The sequence below is a fragment of the Trachemys scripta genome, chromosome 9, assembly GCF_013100865.1.
Source record: "Trachemys scripta elegans isolate TJP31775 chromosome 9, CAS_Tse_1.0, whole genome shotgun sequence".
Classification (NCBI taxonomy): domain Eukaryota; kingdom Metazoa; phylum Chordata; order Testudines; family Emydidae; genus Trachemys; species Trachemys scripta.
The window spans coordinates 59,183,836-59,199,229 of record NC_048306.1 but is presented as its reverse complement, the minus strand read 5'-3'; the positions used below and the strand labels follow the sequence as shown (position 1 = coordinate 59,199,229).

The window sequence follows — 15,394 nt, the reverse complement described above, 5'->3', positions numbered from 1 at the left end:
GTTTATTATCGTATGGTAATTAGCTGATAGAAATGGACTGACCGCTACAGTCACAGGCATGATTTTCTATTCTTTAAATGTTGTAAATTTAAATTAGGCTAAAACTGGCACACACAATCTAAGAGTTGAGAGCACATTTTAAAAGTTAAACACTGGAAAACCATTTGCTGATTTAAAGTTGCAAACAAAACGAAGTTCTGTTTCAGATACATTATTCTTTCCTCTAAGTAAAAAATTCTGATGGCATGCAAGCTTCATAGTAGAACTGGTGGACTTGCAGAAGTAGCAATATTTTCTACCTACATTATGTAAATTATGTATGCCACACATCTAGACCTGCAACATTTTGTTTCTTTCATTCCAGCTGGGGAGGTTGGTAGGTGAATCAAAAAAATTTTTTTTGACTCGTTCCATACTCTTAATAAATGTAAATTCTTATTTTCAGTCACTGTGCCAGAAGACTATTGAAGAGATGAAGAAAAATGTTGACCAGAGGATGCTTTGAAATGTTAGGTTGGACTGTTTTAATACAAAAGAATTTTTTTCTACCCTTACAAAATTACATGTTCCCAACCCAGTCGAAGAGACAGAGATTTACAGGGAACAGACTTCCACTTATTTTTCTAATTAACTTCCGATTCCTAATGGTGTCACCTTGAAAATGTGTAATTCACTCAATATGAGTGGTGTGCGTCTCTGGATCTGCTCTGATTTATTTGACACTACAGAGAAGTAACTGCTCCAAACCAGTGAAATAAAGAGTTAATCCTTAACCGTGTTAATGGCAGTCATTGTGTACATACTTATTCTTTTTATATATAAAAAAGTAAGGGGTGCAAAAATCACAGTTAAATAAAGCTGCTCCACGTTTGCTGCCTCAAATATGTAAAAACTTGTTTCCTAAGAGAAGTGATACTCAAGATCACTATGGGACAAGCCTATGGATTGGATCTCACTATGATAAAAATACAAGATGGGAATACATGCTTAATTTTACTTAGTACACCTCTACCTCGATATAACGCGACCCAATATAACACGAATTCGGATACAACGCGGTAAAGCAGTGCTCCGGGGGATTAAAGCAAGTTCGAAACGCGGTTTCACCTATAATGCGGTAAGATTTTTTGGCTCCGGAGGACAGCGTTATATCGGGGTAGAGGTGTAGATCTTGTTATATGTACACATGTGGCAAAATTCCTATACTACAGATTCTCAGAGACAGACCTGGTTGGAAAGTAACGTTCTGAATCTTAATTGAAAAATAAGAGGCTCTTCTCTATAGACTGAATGGCAATTATCCAGGCAGCTAAAATCGATTATTCTTGCATGTGCTGAACAGGCTAATGCTGACAAGGCTCCAGCACACCCCAGGCTCCACCAACCACTTTCAAAAGGTGCGTCATTGAAGCCACTAATCTGCCAAAAATAACCTTCTCTGTAGAGAAAATGGGAACGATTTTGTCTCAATTAACCCAGCTCCATACCTTTATTGCTTTCCAGCTGCAAAGCACAGACACTACTCATTCTCAATTTACAGTCAGTGACTCCACATTTGTCTGGGGCAAATACTTTTTTGTAGATAAAGCTTCCAATGTCGCTAGTTCTTTGGTGTTCTTTTTATCTCCCTGTTGTTGACATGAACATTCTTCTGATGGAGGGAGCTGAAAAGCCACTGAATGTCAGCTATTGGCCTGATATGAATCTATCAGTTGTGCAGAAAATTTGGAACTGAGATTTTAAAAATATGCACCTTTTGTTAAATCTGATATTATCACCAACCAAGCCAAAAAAGATCAGTCTTTTATAGAACAGGCTCTTTGAAAGGTATTTTGACAGTACCGATATCTGTGCCCTCCAAGGATTTCCTTATATGCTAACAAAAGACTGGCACTTTTCAGAGAAATAATCACAACTCTAATTAGAGCTGCATGAAATTACACTATCATACCATATAAACAATAGTGCTATGGTGGCTAGAGAGGAAATGTTCAAATGAACTAATGAGAACATGAAGTTGTCTGGAATCAGCATTTATGATACTGAAAAAGCCTGCTCCATATGAAGCTATTTCTTTATGGAAACAGACAACCTAACAAGAATGTTACCTTGACAGCTGACGTTACCAAGCTGCTTCCATGGATCTTTGAGACTGGAGAGCCGGCTCCATGAGAGGCTTGAGAGACACTTGTCAGTTTGCTTGTTGGGCTTCCTGGGTATTGGAAAACAAGTTTTATGCAGTGTTGTTGTAGCCATGTTGGTCACAGGATATTAGAGAGAGAGTGGGTGAGGGTAATGTCTTTTATTGGATCAACTTCTGTTGATGAGAGACAAGCTTTCAAGCTTACCCAGAAGCTCAAAAGCTTGTCTCTCTCACTAACAGAAGCTGATCCAACAAAAGATATTACCTCACCCACCTTGTCTCTACTGGAAGATAAGGCAGATTTCAGCATAAGGGTTCAGTCTTTGGTACCATTAAATAAATACATCAAACAAGGAAGACATGATCAGTGGAGATCAGAATGGGGACAAGTTACATTAGTGTTCTGTTATAGAAGACAACGTATAGTCAAAATCAACACAAACTAAACATCCCTTCTTTAAAGGAACTTTACCTCACTAAACATAATGCTAAAAATCTCATTTCTTCTTCAAGTACTTTTGAATATTAAAAGACATTTTTAAAATCTGCTTCTTCCCCGTTTGAACAGTTTACATTTTGTACTCCACTCAACAGAACTAGTTTCACTTTCTGATTCTCAATCAAAAGTACAGTTCTGCAACATGTGGGTTGCACATATAATATCCTCTTGCAGTGTTTATTTATTTACAAAACTGCTTGTATTTATATTAAAAACAAAACTATACAGATATTTCTATTGAAGGTAGGCTTTGTGAAAGCTCGCTTCTATAAAACCTTTGTTTCAGACCTCACCTGACTTAGTAGTGTCTCTTTGTTTTACCCTCTTTTAAAAAAATTAAGATATTGGGTGGGAATTTGAAAACCACCTACGTGACTCTGATGTACAAGTCCTCACTGACTTCCAATGGAACTTGTGCCCCTAAGCCACGTAGGTGCTTTTGAAAATGCCACTCACTATCAAATTGCATCGGATTTACCCAACAAGAGAGCTCAAAAACAGAGATTAAAAGAAATTCAGCTACTGCAAACATACAGTGGTTTCCCACCATTCAGTTTTCCTACGATACAGTTGTAGGGGAGTGCTCATTGAAAAAATGTGATTTTCTGATCAAAAAGGGGACATTTTAATGAAGATCTTCCCCCTTTTTCAACTATGTCTAGTGAAAGGCACATACTACATGGATCACTGTAACCAGGATGAACACACTATGTCAGCTCCAAGTGTCATTTTGAGAAGCTACTATATACACCTATATGTAATTACGTATACATGCGTTTAGACAGGAAGTTCTTAGCCTGTCTCTAATAATGGACTCACAAAAAGTTATTTTTCCTCCAGCATGTAGGCAAGGGTTTCCAGCTGGCTCACATTGCCTTCCACCTGTCTCCTGCAATCTGTACTCTCCAGACCGACAGACGGCACCGGTTCCCCTAGCGTCACCTCTGAAGCACCACAGGAATCTAGGTAAATGAGTCTGGGGTGGGCCTGAGGCCAACCAGCTAGAAGCAGCTGAATGAAGGTTCACAGTAGCACAAAGGCTGATTCAGTTCCTCTCCAGACCATCTTAATCCAATTGACCTATTGTTTCGATACAGCTAGAGAAATGCATGCTGGAATCTCTAGTACTGGCAGGTCACACTTCTGGGTTAAAGATGGGGAAGTGCGGGGGGGAGCACTTTGCCATGGCAAAGGCACAGCTTCATTTTAAGCGTCCTTGCTTTTTAATCAGTGTGTAGCACAGCCTCACATTCCTTGCTCCTCACCTCTGAAATGTGTACACTCCCTGGGGAAAGGAATGTGAGATTTCTATTTGGCCTTGCTTTTTCTGTCATGGCCGAAAGCAAATTCCTTTAACGTTAAAAAGACACATTCTGTACATTAATTATACAAACCAATAATACTGATCTTCCTTTGTAAAAGGCTTTCAGATCTTCACAGATCTAAGTGAAGATAGGCTTGAATGTATAAAACTAACCTGCTACCTTCTATGGATCAAATTACGCACCTGTGCTTGTGGCTGCTGCTCCGACCATCTGTGCCGGCTTGTCCACAATAACGTATGGATTATTAATGACTGAACTAGCAGACCCCAACTTCATGTGCACTGGAGTGGAGGTTGGGGTACGAGGTAGTGGAGATGGGCATGGGGTTGATATTGGAGAACCTTAAGGAAAAGAGTCCAACACTTCCATCTCAAATTTCGTAAGGGCATAAAAATGCAATAATAAAAAAAAAGACTTGTAGTTTGGACATTTAGCTGAAGGTGCACTTCCAGCCTGAGCGGGGTGCCAGGGCTGCAGGGATAGGTAAAGCTGCATGATCCCAGACTTCCCCACTCGCACTGTCAATATGCTTCTGTAGATGAGGGTGAAGTGCTGAACAGCTCCTTGAAGCCATTCATCTTCCTTCGCCTACAGTGCCCCTTTTTACAGCCAACCACAGAAACAGCTCATGAATAAAGGGCTGTAGGCTCAGGCAGTCAACCACTAGGCCAAGCCTCTATTTTATCCCACACTCGGCTCAAACGCAAGAGCCCCTAAGAGCCGTTATGGTACCACCATGTGGACTCTTGGTAAGTGGAAAGGGGATTAAACTGGGGGTGAGGGGAGGGGAAGACAAAAAACAAAAAAGCAGATGAGTTAAAAGGGTAGCAGAGACAAAAGGATGGAAGAGTGAGAACATAGACAGAAAAGAGAGGGCAGCCACTGCATCAGGGAACAGAGCAAGAGGACTCTGTGTGGGAGAAGGCAATCCTCCAATAATCTGCTCTCTTGGGAGAGAGGGAGGGAGGACTGACAGCTAACAAGGAGCAGAAACACTCAATCCAGGAAGACCCTGATGATTTACAGCAACTATCACAATCCGAAAGGGGTCGGGGTCTTAGCATGAAAAAATTAGCAGAGCCTAAGAATTGTTTAAACAGGGGAACATCTGGAACAGCAAAGCTTGATATAGAAAAGCTGAAGGGTTTCAAGGAAGGCAAGATGGTTCTGTAACTCTCACCCACTGGAAAGTCTCACTCATGCGACAAAGAAAAGAAGAGCAGTGGGACAGTACGTTAGGATGATAAGAGCACTTTGCAGACATTCAAAACTAAGCTGCTGGTGCCCTGGGTACTACTTTAAGATGGCAAGGACGACTATTGGCAGAAGAGAAATTACAACCACGCACAGGAGAAGTCAAGTTGGGAAGAGATCATCAGTAGCACCCAGCTTGGTACCCTGGCTCTTCATTCTCTATATGAACTTCAGATGAAGGTAGGGCTTTACAGGCAAGGCTCCCAGTTTCCCAAGTGACCCAGTAGGGTTGGCCATTAAAGATTTTTGATGCAACAATACAGCTTGGTGCAAGGCACTGCATCAGTGAAGAGAATGCACATTATGTTTAGCAGACTAGGAACTAGAGGTGAAAAGAGTTAACAGTACAGGCAAATGTAGCATGATTGTGTCTGGCTGAGAAGTTACTAAAAGGAAATCATTTTGCCAATTGCAATCAGCTGCTTATCTAAACAAACAGGGAATTACTGTTAAGGGAAAAGGGAGGAAGCGGTTTGATTCTAAGGAGGGGACTTTGTTACTAGGAGAATAACAATTTATATACAAGTTTAAATCCTGTCATTTCCCTGATAACATAAAAGGAAAAAACCTGCACCCACTTTACCCAGCCCAGTAGTTTGGCATTTTGCAAAGAGAAGAAGCCCTTCTTCCCATGGACATATCCTTACATGCAAAATGCATTTCAATATTATGTTTTGAACTAACACTTTTCACACCTGAGCCCATTAGCAGCAGTAGCAGATTTACTAAAGAGTGATCTCAAGTGGGTTGCTGGTAGTATTTATGCCCAGTGAGAGACTAAAACTAGTTCCCATCCCGCTTTTAATCTTGAATTCACAAATTAAACATTTTATATAGGTTTGTTGTTTTTTAAAAGAGGGAATTTTGTTTAGTGCATTACACTGGATCTCCCTATTGCCTAACATGTAATGTTAGCATGAAAATCGGGAAAGGACACAAAACAAGACCAACTAGTTCAACCTCATTGTTCAGTATGATACTGAAACTAAAATGTACCTGATACAATCTTGCAGCTCATGGTGATGGGCTGGAAGGATTTTCCTGGAGATTCTGCGGGGCTCGGGATCTGACCCTGAGGTACTATTTTGCAGCTAGCTGCAATTGGCTGAAAAGCTGAATTTCCATGAGAGCCAAAGGTTACTTTCTGTGTTGCCAATTTGGTGGGAGTCCGTTCTATTGAAGATGGCAGGGAATAAAAAGTGGTATGTCTTTCAGTTTCAGCATTCACAGGGAATCCTGATTAAAATATGGAAAAGAGAAATGTTTCTCAGGCTGACTCATCAAATTCCTTGTTGCGTTTCTCTACACAGACAAAAATTAAGATATAACAAACATGTCTACAAATATAAAGCATAAGAAAGTGGGGGTTCAGTTATGATTTTTTTGCATTTTCATGTGTTATTTTGCTGGATACATCCTGAACAAAAAATTAAGACCCGGACTAGCCATATACTGTCTTACCCAATATGCAGCCATGCACATTCGTTTTTGGCATATTTTTCATAAGTCACATTGACTTACCTAAAACTATTAAGTTTTGAGTGTCCATAAGACAGATAGATCAATGTAGCTGAGGGGAAGTTTCCCCTGAAGAAAATCCCTGTCCCTGCATATTTAGGAGTGATTACCTAGAGGTAAGAGGGCTGACTACCGCCCTCTTATATTAGCCCATAGTTTACTCTGGTGTGGCAGAAACTGTATTACTGAAGAGCTCAGGTACTCATGGATAATGAGCCACTAACAGAGAAGCCAGTGTAGAGGCCCCAAAGGCTGAAAAGTAGGTTTCCTCTTTTCAATTTGTTTTATGGGCTGTCCATCCAGATGTACTTAGTGTCTTTGCTCAAGTCTGAAAAATGCTAGTGTATTGATAGTTCAGAGGCCTGCATTTTCCTTTTTTTGGTGTGAGACCATCAAAAGCACTCACTGAAACCCTGAACCTTCTCCCCTTCGCCTTCCCCACCCCCCTAACTCAGAACCACTGCCACAGCAGACTGCAGGAGTAGATGACATGGGTGGAAAGGACGGCTGTGCCACATAAACACAAGCACGCCGACAACTAGAAGAGCTGCATCAGGAGATTTTACCAGAGATGTCAGGGTAAATAAGGCCTCAGAGCTACAACCACCAGAGCCAAGCCAATGCTCCATATTCTAACGTTTTGTGGGACATAAATTACTCCCTCTCACTACACGCTTCTGCGCATCGGAATATAGATGCTAAACAAGAAAGCAAAGGGTCTCTCTCTCTCTTTTCATCCCAGCTAATAAAACCAGATACCACAACACCCATGAAAAAGTAAAATGGCAGCAGGGTCAGCCTTTGTTTTGCTATGCAATCTGAAGACCATACTGCTGGGCTCAGATGGCCTCAGAATGGTTTGTTGCCCCCAATTCAAATGATTTTAAAATCTCAATTGTTGGAACACTGCAAAGGGCACACATGACAATTAAAGGAAGACGCTTAAAAGAATGGAGGCTCAGGTGATCTTCAGTGGGATTCTACCTGTCCCTAAAGGAAGACAGCGAAGGTGAGACAAGATTATGATGATCAACAGATGCCTCAGGCAGTGGTGCTATTAAGGAGGGCTTCGGGATGTTTGACCACTGGGAGGCACTCGGGGACACAGGACTGTCTTCATGGGGACGGACTCCACCTGAGTAGGGAGGGAGACAGACTTCTGGGATGGAGGCTGGCACAACTGACTAAAAGAGCTTTATACTAGGAATTTGGGGGGAGATGGTTGGGAGATGCTTATCTAATCACCAAGTCTGATTCTAAAACCCAATTGGGAGGAAAATCAAGTAAAAGTGGATACAGCAATGAAGAAAGGAATAACAGAGGGCAGGAGAACGGATAAGAAGAAAAGACAATGTCAATATCACTGACAGGAACAGTCAGGTAGGCAATACTCGCAGTCAAATGACTATGTCTAAGCAAGCAAAGAATCTGGGAGAAGCCACACAGGAACAACTAAGATGTCTGTACACCAATGCAAGGAGCCTGGGTAACAAAATGGAGGAACTAAAACTACTGGTGCAGGAAATGAAACTCGTAAGTATTACAGGGATAACAAAAGCATGATGGAATAGTATTCATGACTGGAGTACAGATATTGAAAGGTATGTGCTGATCAGGAAAGACACTGTACATTAATGACAGGGTAGAGTGTAAAGCATTTAGAAGTGACAGAATGGGTAAAACTGAATCTTGTTCAAAATCAGCGTGGGGAAGAAAGGCAACAGAGACTCCACCAGGATAGTGCTCAGGGTCTGCTACAGACCCCCAGGATCCGACCTGGATATGGATAGAGACCTCTAATATTTTTAACAAAGTAAATACTAGTGGAATTGTGTGATCATGGGAGACTTTAATTTCCCAGATATAGCGAGGAGGACAAGCACTACTAACAATGGTAGGACTCAGATATTCCTGGATGTGATAGCTAACAGATTTCTTCACCAAATAGTCACTGAACCACCAAGAGGTGATGCTATTTTAGATTTAGTATTGGCAGGTAGCAAGGACCTCATAGAAGAGCTGGTTGTAGAGGACAGGTTTGGTTCGAGTGATCAGGAGCTGCTTAGTCCAGTTTAAACTAAATGGAAGGAAAAACAAACATGGTCTGCAACTAATGTCCTTGATTTCAAAAGGGCAAACTTTAAAAAATTAAGGGAATTAGTTAGGGGAAGTGGACTGGACTGAAGAACTCAAGGATCTGAATGTAGAGGTGGCTTGGAATTACTTTAAGTCTAAGGGCTGGTCTACAGTACAGATGTAAGTCAACCTAAGTTACACTACTTCAGTTATGTAAGTTACTGTAACTGAAGTCGACGTATCTTACGTAGACTTACTGAGGTGTCTACACTGAGCTGTGTTGACGGGAGACGCTCCCGCCGACTTCCTGGGAGCTGGAGTACAGGCGTCGACGGGAGAGTACTCTGCCACTGATTTCACCAGACCCACTAAATCAACACACTGCTGATCTAGCTGTAAGTACAGACAAGGCCAAAGTTGCAGAAACTATCTGGAGCCTGCATCCCAAGCAAGAGGAAAAAATTCATAGGGAAGGGTTGCAGATCAAACTGGACGAACAAGCATCTCATACAGGTTATTAGGAAAAAGCAGAAAGCTTTCCTTGCTGATCCATTCCTTGTAGGCGCTCTCTTGGGGTATTTCTACACTGCAATTAAAAACCCATAGCTGGCCCATGCCAGCTGACTATGGCATGCAGGGCTCAGGTGCTGTTTAATTGCCGTGCAGACATTTGGGATCAGGCTGCAGCCTGAGTTCTAGGACCCTCGTTCAGACATTCAGGCTCAGGGAGGGTCCCAGAGTTCTGACTGCAGCCTGAGCCTGAACATCTGCCCCACAATTAAACTGCCCGAGTCAGCTGGGACAGGCTAGCTGTGGGTGCCTAACTGCAGTGTAGAGACACCCTTGGAGGTCAGAAAGTGTACGGAAAAAGTGAGAACTGCCAAAAGCCAAACAGAGTTGGATCTTGAAAATGAAATTAAATACAACAAAAAAGGTTCTTTAGCCATATAAATAAAAAGAAAACGAGGAAAGAAGAAGTGGGGGTGCTAAACACGCAGGATGGGGTGGAGATTAAAAATAATCGAGGTATAGCCCAACACCTAAACAACTACTTTGCCTCAGTTTTACTCAGGGTAATGAAGAGCTTGGGGGCAGTGGCAGGATGGCTAATGGGAACGAGGATACAGAAGTAGAAATTACCACACCCGGAGGGGAAGCCAAACTAAAATACCTTAATGGGACCAAATCAGTGGGCTTGGATAATCTTCATCCACAAATATTAAAGGACCTAGCACATGAAATTACAAGCTCAATAGTATCGATTTTAAATGAATCCGTAAACTCAGGAGTCATGCCCTATGACTAGAGAATTGCAAATATAATACCTATATTTAAGAAAGGGAAAAAAAGTGATCCAGAAAACTACAGGCCTGTTAGTTTGAACTCAATTGTATACATGGTGTTAGAACAAATTTTGAAAGAAAGTAGTTAAGGACAGAGGTAAATGGTAATTGGGATAAAATACACCATGATTTTACAAAAGGTAGATCGCACAGAATTCTTTCCCAGGCATCTGCTGGTGGATCTTGTCCACATGCTCAGTCTCTAATTGATTACCATAGTTTGGGTCAGGAAGGAATTCCCCCACCCCCCAGATTAGACTGGCAGACACTGTGTGGTTCTTTTGCCTTCCTCTGCAGCATGGGGCACGGGTCGCTTGCTGGTTTGAACTAGTATAAATGGTGAATTCTCTGTAACTCGAAGTCTTTAAATCAAGATTTGAGGACTTCAGTAACTCAGCCAGAGATTACGGGCCTATTACAGGAGTGGGCGAGTGAGGTTCTCTGGCCTGTGATGGGCAGGAAGGTCAGACTAGATGATCATGATGGTGCCTTCTGGCCTTAAAAGTCTAAGCCTGAATGTAGGGCAGGATCACGGTAGCTTTTGTTATATAACAGAAAATTACTCTGCTTTAATGGTGCAAAAAATTGGTGTTTAAGTAAGACTAAACCATGTTTAAGGCAGAGTGTTTTAATTTAGGCTATTTGGCCTATGGAAGTTTCTGTAAGATACACAGAAGTAAAGATTGCTCAAATGTTCAAAGAAAAGGTGGCAGCTATTTTTGAAAGTGCTCAGAACACTTAAAAGATTATCCCAGAGGAACAGCCCCTGAAAGTGGGAATTATGTTCCTGCTCAAGCAGTAACAAAAGTCTAGGTCCTTACTTTGAAATCCCCTACCAACAGTAAGAGAATCATGACTGACACAGAAGGTGCAGACAATGTGGAGGGTATGGCAAAAACTGCTCTATTTAAGCCTAGTGAAGGCATTTGCTTCAAAGGGGGAGGATCTTCTGGCTAAGGCTCAGACTGGAAGTTAGGAAATCTGAGTTATATTCCCAGCTCTGACATTTCCTTGGACAACTCTCTTAACCTCTGTAAAACAAAGATAATTCCCTGACTCAAAGGGGTGTAATGCGGCAAAATTAATGTTTATGAAGTGTTTCAGCATCCCTGGATAGAAGGCCCTAGATCAGTGTTTCTCAAACTGTGGGTTACGACCCCCAGATCGAGGGGAGGTGATGGTACGTTGGGGGGGGGGAGGAAGAAAGAAAGAAAGAAAGAAAACACCACTGAAGCTTGACACATCCGCCCCTCCACAGACGGAGAGGGGCGAATGTCCCAAACCTGGTGGCACTGAATCACCATGCGCTAGGTTGCAACACCAATCAAATTCAGAGACAGAGGGGCGGAGGGCTACATTTGATTGGCACTGTAACTTACCATAAGGGGTCACAATGCCACTTTGGTTTGGGACATCAGTCCCTCTGTCTCCATCTACGGAGAGGCGTATGTGCCTAACCTAGCTAGGATGAAACACCCAGAGTGGAGAGCTGGGCCCAGCCCTGCAGGACAGGAGCTGCTGTTGTGGGGTGAATGCAGGGTAGGGTCGTTCTCCAACAACCCCCCTCCTTTATGTAACCACTGGTGGTTGTGTTAACAAAGGTGAGCACCAAAGGGGATCATGGCATGAAAAAGTTTGGGAACAACTGTACTAGAGGATGGTCCAGTGGTTAGGCGCTTGCCAGGGAATCAGGAGTCCTGACTTCATTTCCCCTGTTCCACCACTGACTTCCTTGGGGACCTTGTGCAAAGTCACTTTGTCTCTCTGCCCCCCAGCTCCGCAAATGTAAAATGGGGATAACATCACTTATTTCACAGGGATGTTGTGAGGATAAAAGTCATTAAAGATGGGAGATGCTCAGATACTAAAACAATGGGGGACATATAAATATTGCAGCCTTCCCACTCCCCTAACACCTTCATAGGCAGTCCTTTTCTGCAGCCAACACAATTGCAGATACCAGACAATCCCAGCACTCACAAATGTACATTTATGCCTGAAATGTTCACACATTTAAACAGGTTGAGAAGATCACCTGGCTAAATTATCTGAAGTGCACAGATCAGAACTGAAAGCACTATTCACCAAGTCACCCTTTCCAAGTGTATGTGCTGCATAAAGCTTTTTCTGTTCCCGAGTTTGGCAGAACGGCCTACTCAATGAACTCGATAAATAATACTTCTCTGAATTCAATTTCTGTCACAAGCCTGTTGCTTCCTCAATACACTTGGCAGCCAGGTGCCAGTCAGATGATTTATGGTCTATTTCAACATAGCTTGAAGTAGGTGTGTGGTAACTTGTAAACCAAAAACCCATTACAAGTGACAGCCCCAGCATCAGTACTAGCCACGTATTTTAAACAAAATCAGAATACACAAATACCAGTTTGCTTTACCTTTTTCCACAGAAGCATCTGGAATGGACTCAAGTAACTGTTTAATTGGTGAAGAAGCTTTCACTGGCGCTGGTATACTTAGTGGTAATGGTAAAGACGTGGGGACATCAGAAAGGTCAGATTCAGAAGACTGGGAAAAGAGATAATCCTCGCCAAGAGAATGCCGATGTAGCTCAACATCCACTACCTTCCAGAAAGAGGTGAAAGGATTATGATAAGTTATGCACTTGGCAATTGGCAGCCCAAATATCATGAGTTAGGATGCCTTAATTTGACCAAAGCCTGCAAGACCTCTGCACATGGAACTACCATTGATTTCAAAAAAGGCTGCATGGGCAAATGTCTTGCAGGATCAGGCCTACAACAAAACCTAGGAAAATATAATGATTTGTGATATTAAATATCCACAACAAAATAGCACATATCTACCGCTGCACAGAATTCCGAACAGTAAACATCATCAGGCAAAGTTCCCACAAACTCAGGATCCTGAACAACTAATCCATGTGATGTCCCATTAAAGTCAGTGGGATTCCACATAGGTGCAAGGGTGCTTATCAGATCTCAATGCAGGATTAAGGGCTAACCTTGTACGCTTGGTTTGGAAATCCCTTGAAGCATACACTACAGCATTTGTTTACTCTTCAAAAATGTTCCTCACTATCTTGAGAAAACCCATATTAAAATCTACTTCGCTGAGTGAAAAGCTGAGATCATGCAACTCCACAGAAATCTTCTGACTTAGTAAAACAGAGGGGAAAAATCAAAATTAGAGATAGTAGACTATGATTGAGGTTAAGTGACTTATCCCAAGTCTAAAATAGAATCTTGTCTTTAATCCCACAATACTGAGCTCTAACCACTAGATTACATTGCCATCTATACTGCAGAAAACAGTCAACTAAGCACAATAGGAAGGAGTTTACCCAACTATGGCTAAAAGTGAACAAGTCATAAAATCATTGTGAATCAACAGGATAGTTCATTTGCTGGCCACTGACTTCACTATTCTCTATTTTGGCTATTACCTCTACATTCATTCCTTTCTGTAACTAATTTTTATACTTGTGTGCTAGATTTTCTATGTGTTGCTTTTATGTTAAGCTCATTCAACTGATCTTCTAACAAATATACACATACACTATTTATATGTGGAAAGTTTGCTTCTCAAAAATATCTGAATGCATTTCTCTTGAAAATAACGAAGATGAAACATCAATGACTTCAAGGAACGAGCACTGCATCAAACCAAGTCACTTCCCAGAATTGCTTTATCATCTCATGTTGTAATACAAATCTAATCTATGGTTACAAGAAAAGGTAGTTTGCAGGGTTGTTGTAGCTGTGTTGGTTTCAGGATATTAGAGAGACAAGGCGGGTGAACAGATATCTTTTATTGGACCAACTTCTGTTGGTGAAAGAGGCAAGCTTTTGAGCTACACAGAGCTCTTCTTCAGGTTTGGAAAAGGTGCTCGGAGTGTCACAACTAAATAAAAGGTGGAAGAGTTTGTGGGTTCACTACAAGCATAATATTTTTTACTTCCTACGCAGCCATTTTTTAAGAGTTTCCATGCTTTTATTATGAAAGGTTAAAACTATGGTACAATTTTACTTGGCTACAGTCACTACAATTCCAGTACTAAACTTCTTACTTTGCAAAGTGTTCTGGGACACACAGTCCATGAAAGATTTTATACAACAGCAAGCATTTCCATTCTACAGCTCAGTAACTCACCGTTTCTGCACCAAGTGTCTGCAAGCCAGTATAGGTTCTGTCCAACTGTGGAAAACAATTAGATGAAAGAGTACATTACAACATGTTAAAATATTAATATTTTAGCTGAAGTTTACAACTAATCTTTTATGAAATAGTAACACAGCAGCAAGTTCCTAACTAAAATAAACTGTGATTCTGTAGCAGAGCAGTGACATATCAAATTTACCAAAGCTAGAGATCACATTCTTTGGCAAGTAGCAACATTTGCACTTTGTAGTGAGCAGAAAAACCATGCTGCTGCCGGGGGAGATGGGGAGGAGGGAGGGGAAGGGGTGTGTGAGTGTGAGTGAGTGTGAAATAAAATCTGTAGGGGGAGGGGAGATTGGCATTCTGCATTAATTAGAATAAAATCCTAATTAATTTAAATTAATGACATAAAATTAATTTAAGGTACAAATGACTAGCCTTAGACAAGTGTCCTTTTTATTCTTTGCATAAATCCAAATAAATATGAAACAATCTCAATTATATGCAGCAGGATCATTAAATGGGATTTTTGTTACTGCTTAGCTAGTTTATCCTCAGGCCAACTAAACCACTGTCACCTTACCCAGTGTCCTATCAGTAGATAAGAGACAGGAAGTTTCAATGAAAACTGACACCAGCCAATAGAAGAACCCAGTAGCAGAAACTGCCTGAGCCATACAAACTTCAGAAGAACTCATGCTAGCAGACTAAGGCCCTGTTTACATTAAGGACATATGCACCAGGGTGCAAATTCTTAACATAGACACAATCTACTGGCACAAAGCAGGGTTTACACCAGGGGTCTCAGATTCAAATGACCGCGAGGGCCACATGAGGACTAGTACATTGGCCCGAGGGCCGCATCACTGACACCCCGCCTCGCTGCCCCTGCCCCGTCTCTTCACCATCTCCTCCTCCAAGCTGTTTTAATAAAATTATATATATGGTGCATATGTCCTTAATATAGACAGGGCCTTAGTCTGCTAGCATGAGTTCTTCTGAAGTTTGTATGGCTCAGGCAGTTTCTGCTACTGGGTTCTTCTATTGGCTGGTGTCAGTTTTTTATATATATATATATATATATATATATATATATA

The 15,394-nt window shown here is 41.5% G+C and overlaps 1 protein-coding gene across 1 annotated transcript in view; it reads right to left on the bottom strand.

The window, feature by feature from the left end:
• YEATS2 (YEATS domain containing 2) overlaps positions 1 to 15,394 on the bottom strand; it is a 75,574-nt gene that overhangs the window by 36,788 nt on the left and 23,392 nt on the right. The window contains exons 6-10 of the mRNA XM_034780521.1: positions 14,289 to 14,333; positions 12,554 to 12,740; positions 6,218 to 6,457; positions 4,150 to 4,308; positions 2,109 to 2,212 (exon numbers count right to left, since the gene is read on the bottom strand). Coding sequence (XP_034636412.1) covers positions 2,109 to 2,212; positions 4,150 to 4,308; positions 6,218 to 6,457; positions 12,554 to 12,740; positions 14,289 to 14,333 — 735 coding nt within the window. The remainder of the gene's footprint in view (positions 1 to 2,108; positions 2,213 to 4,149; positions 4,309 to 6,217; positions 6,458 to 12,553; positions 12,741 to 14,288; positions 14,334 to 15,394) is intronic.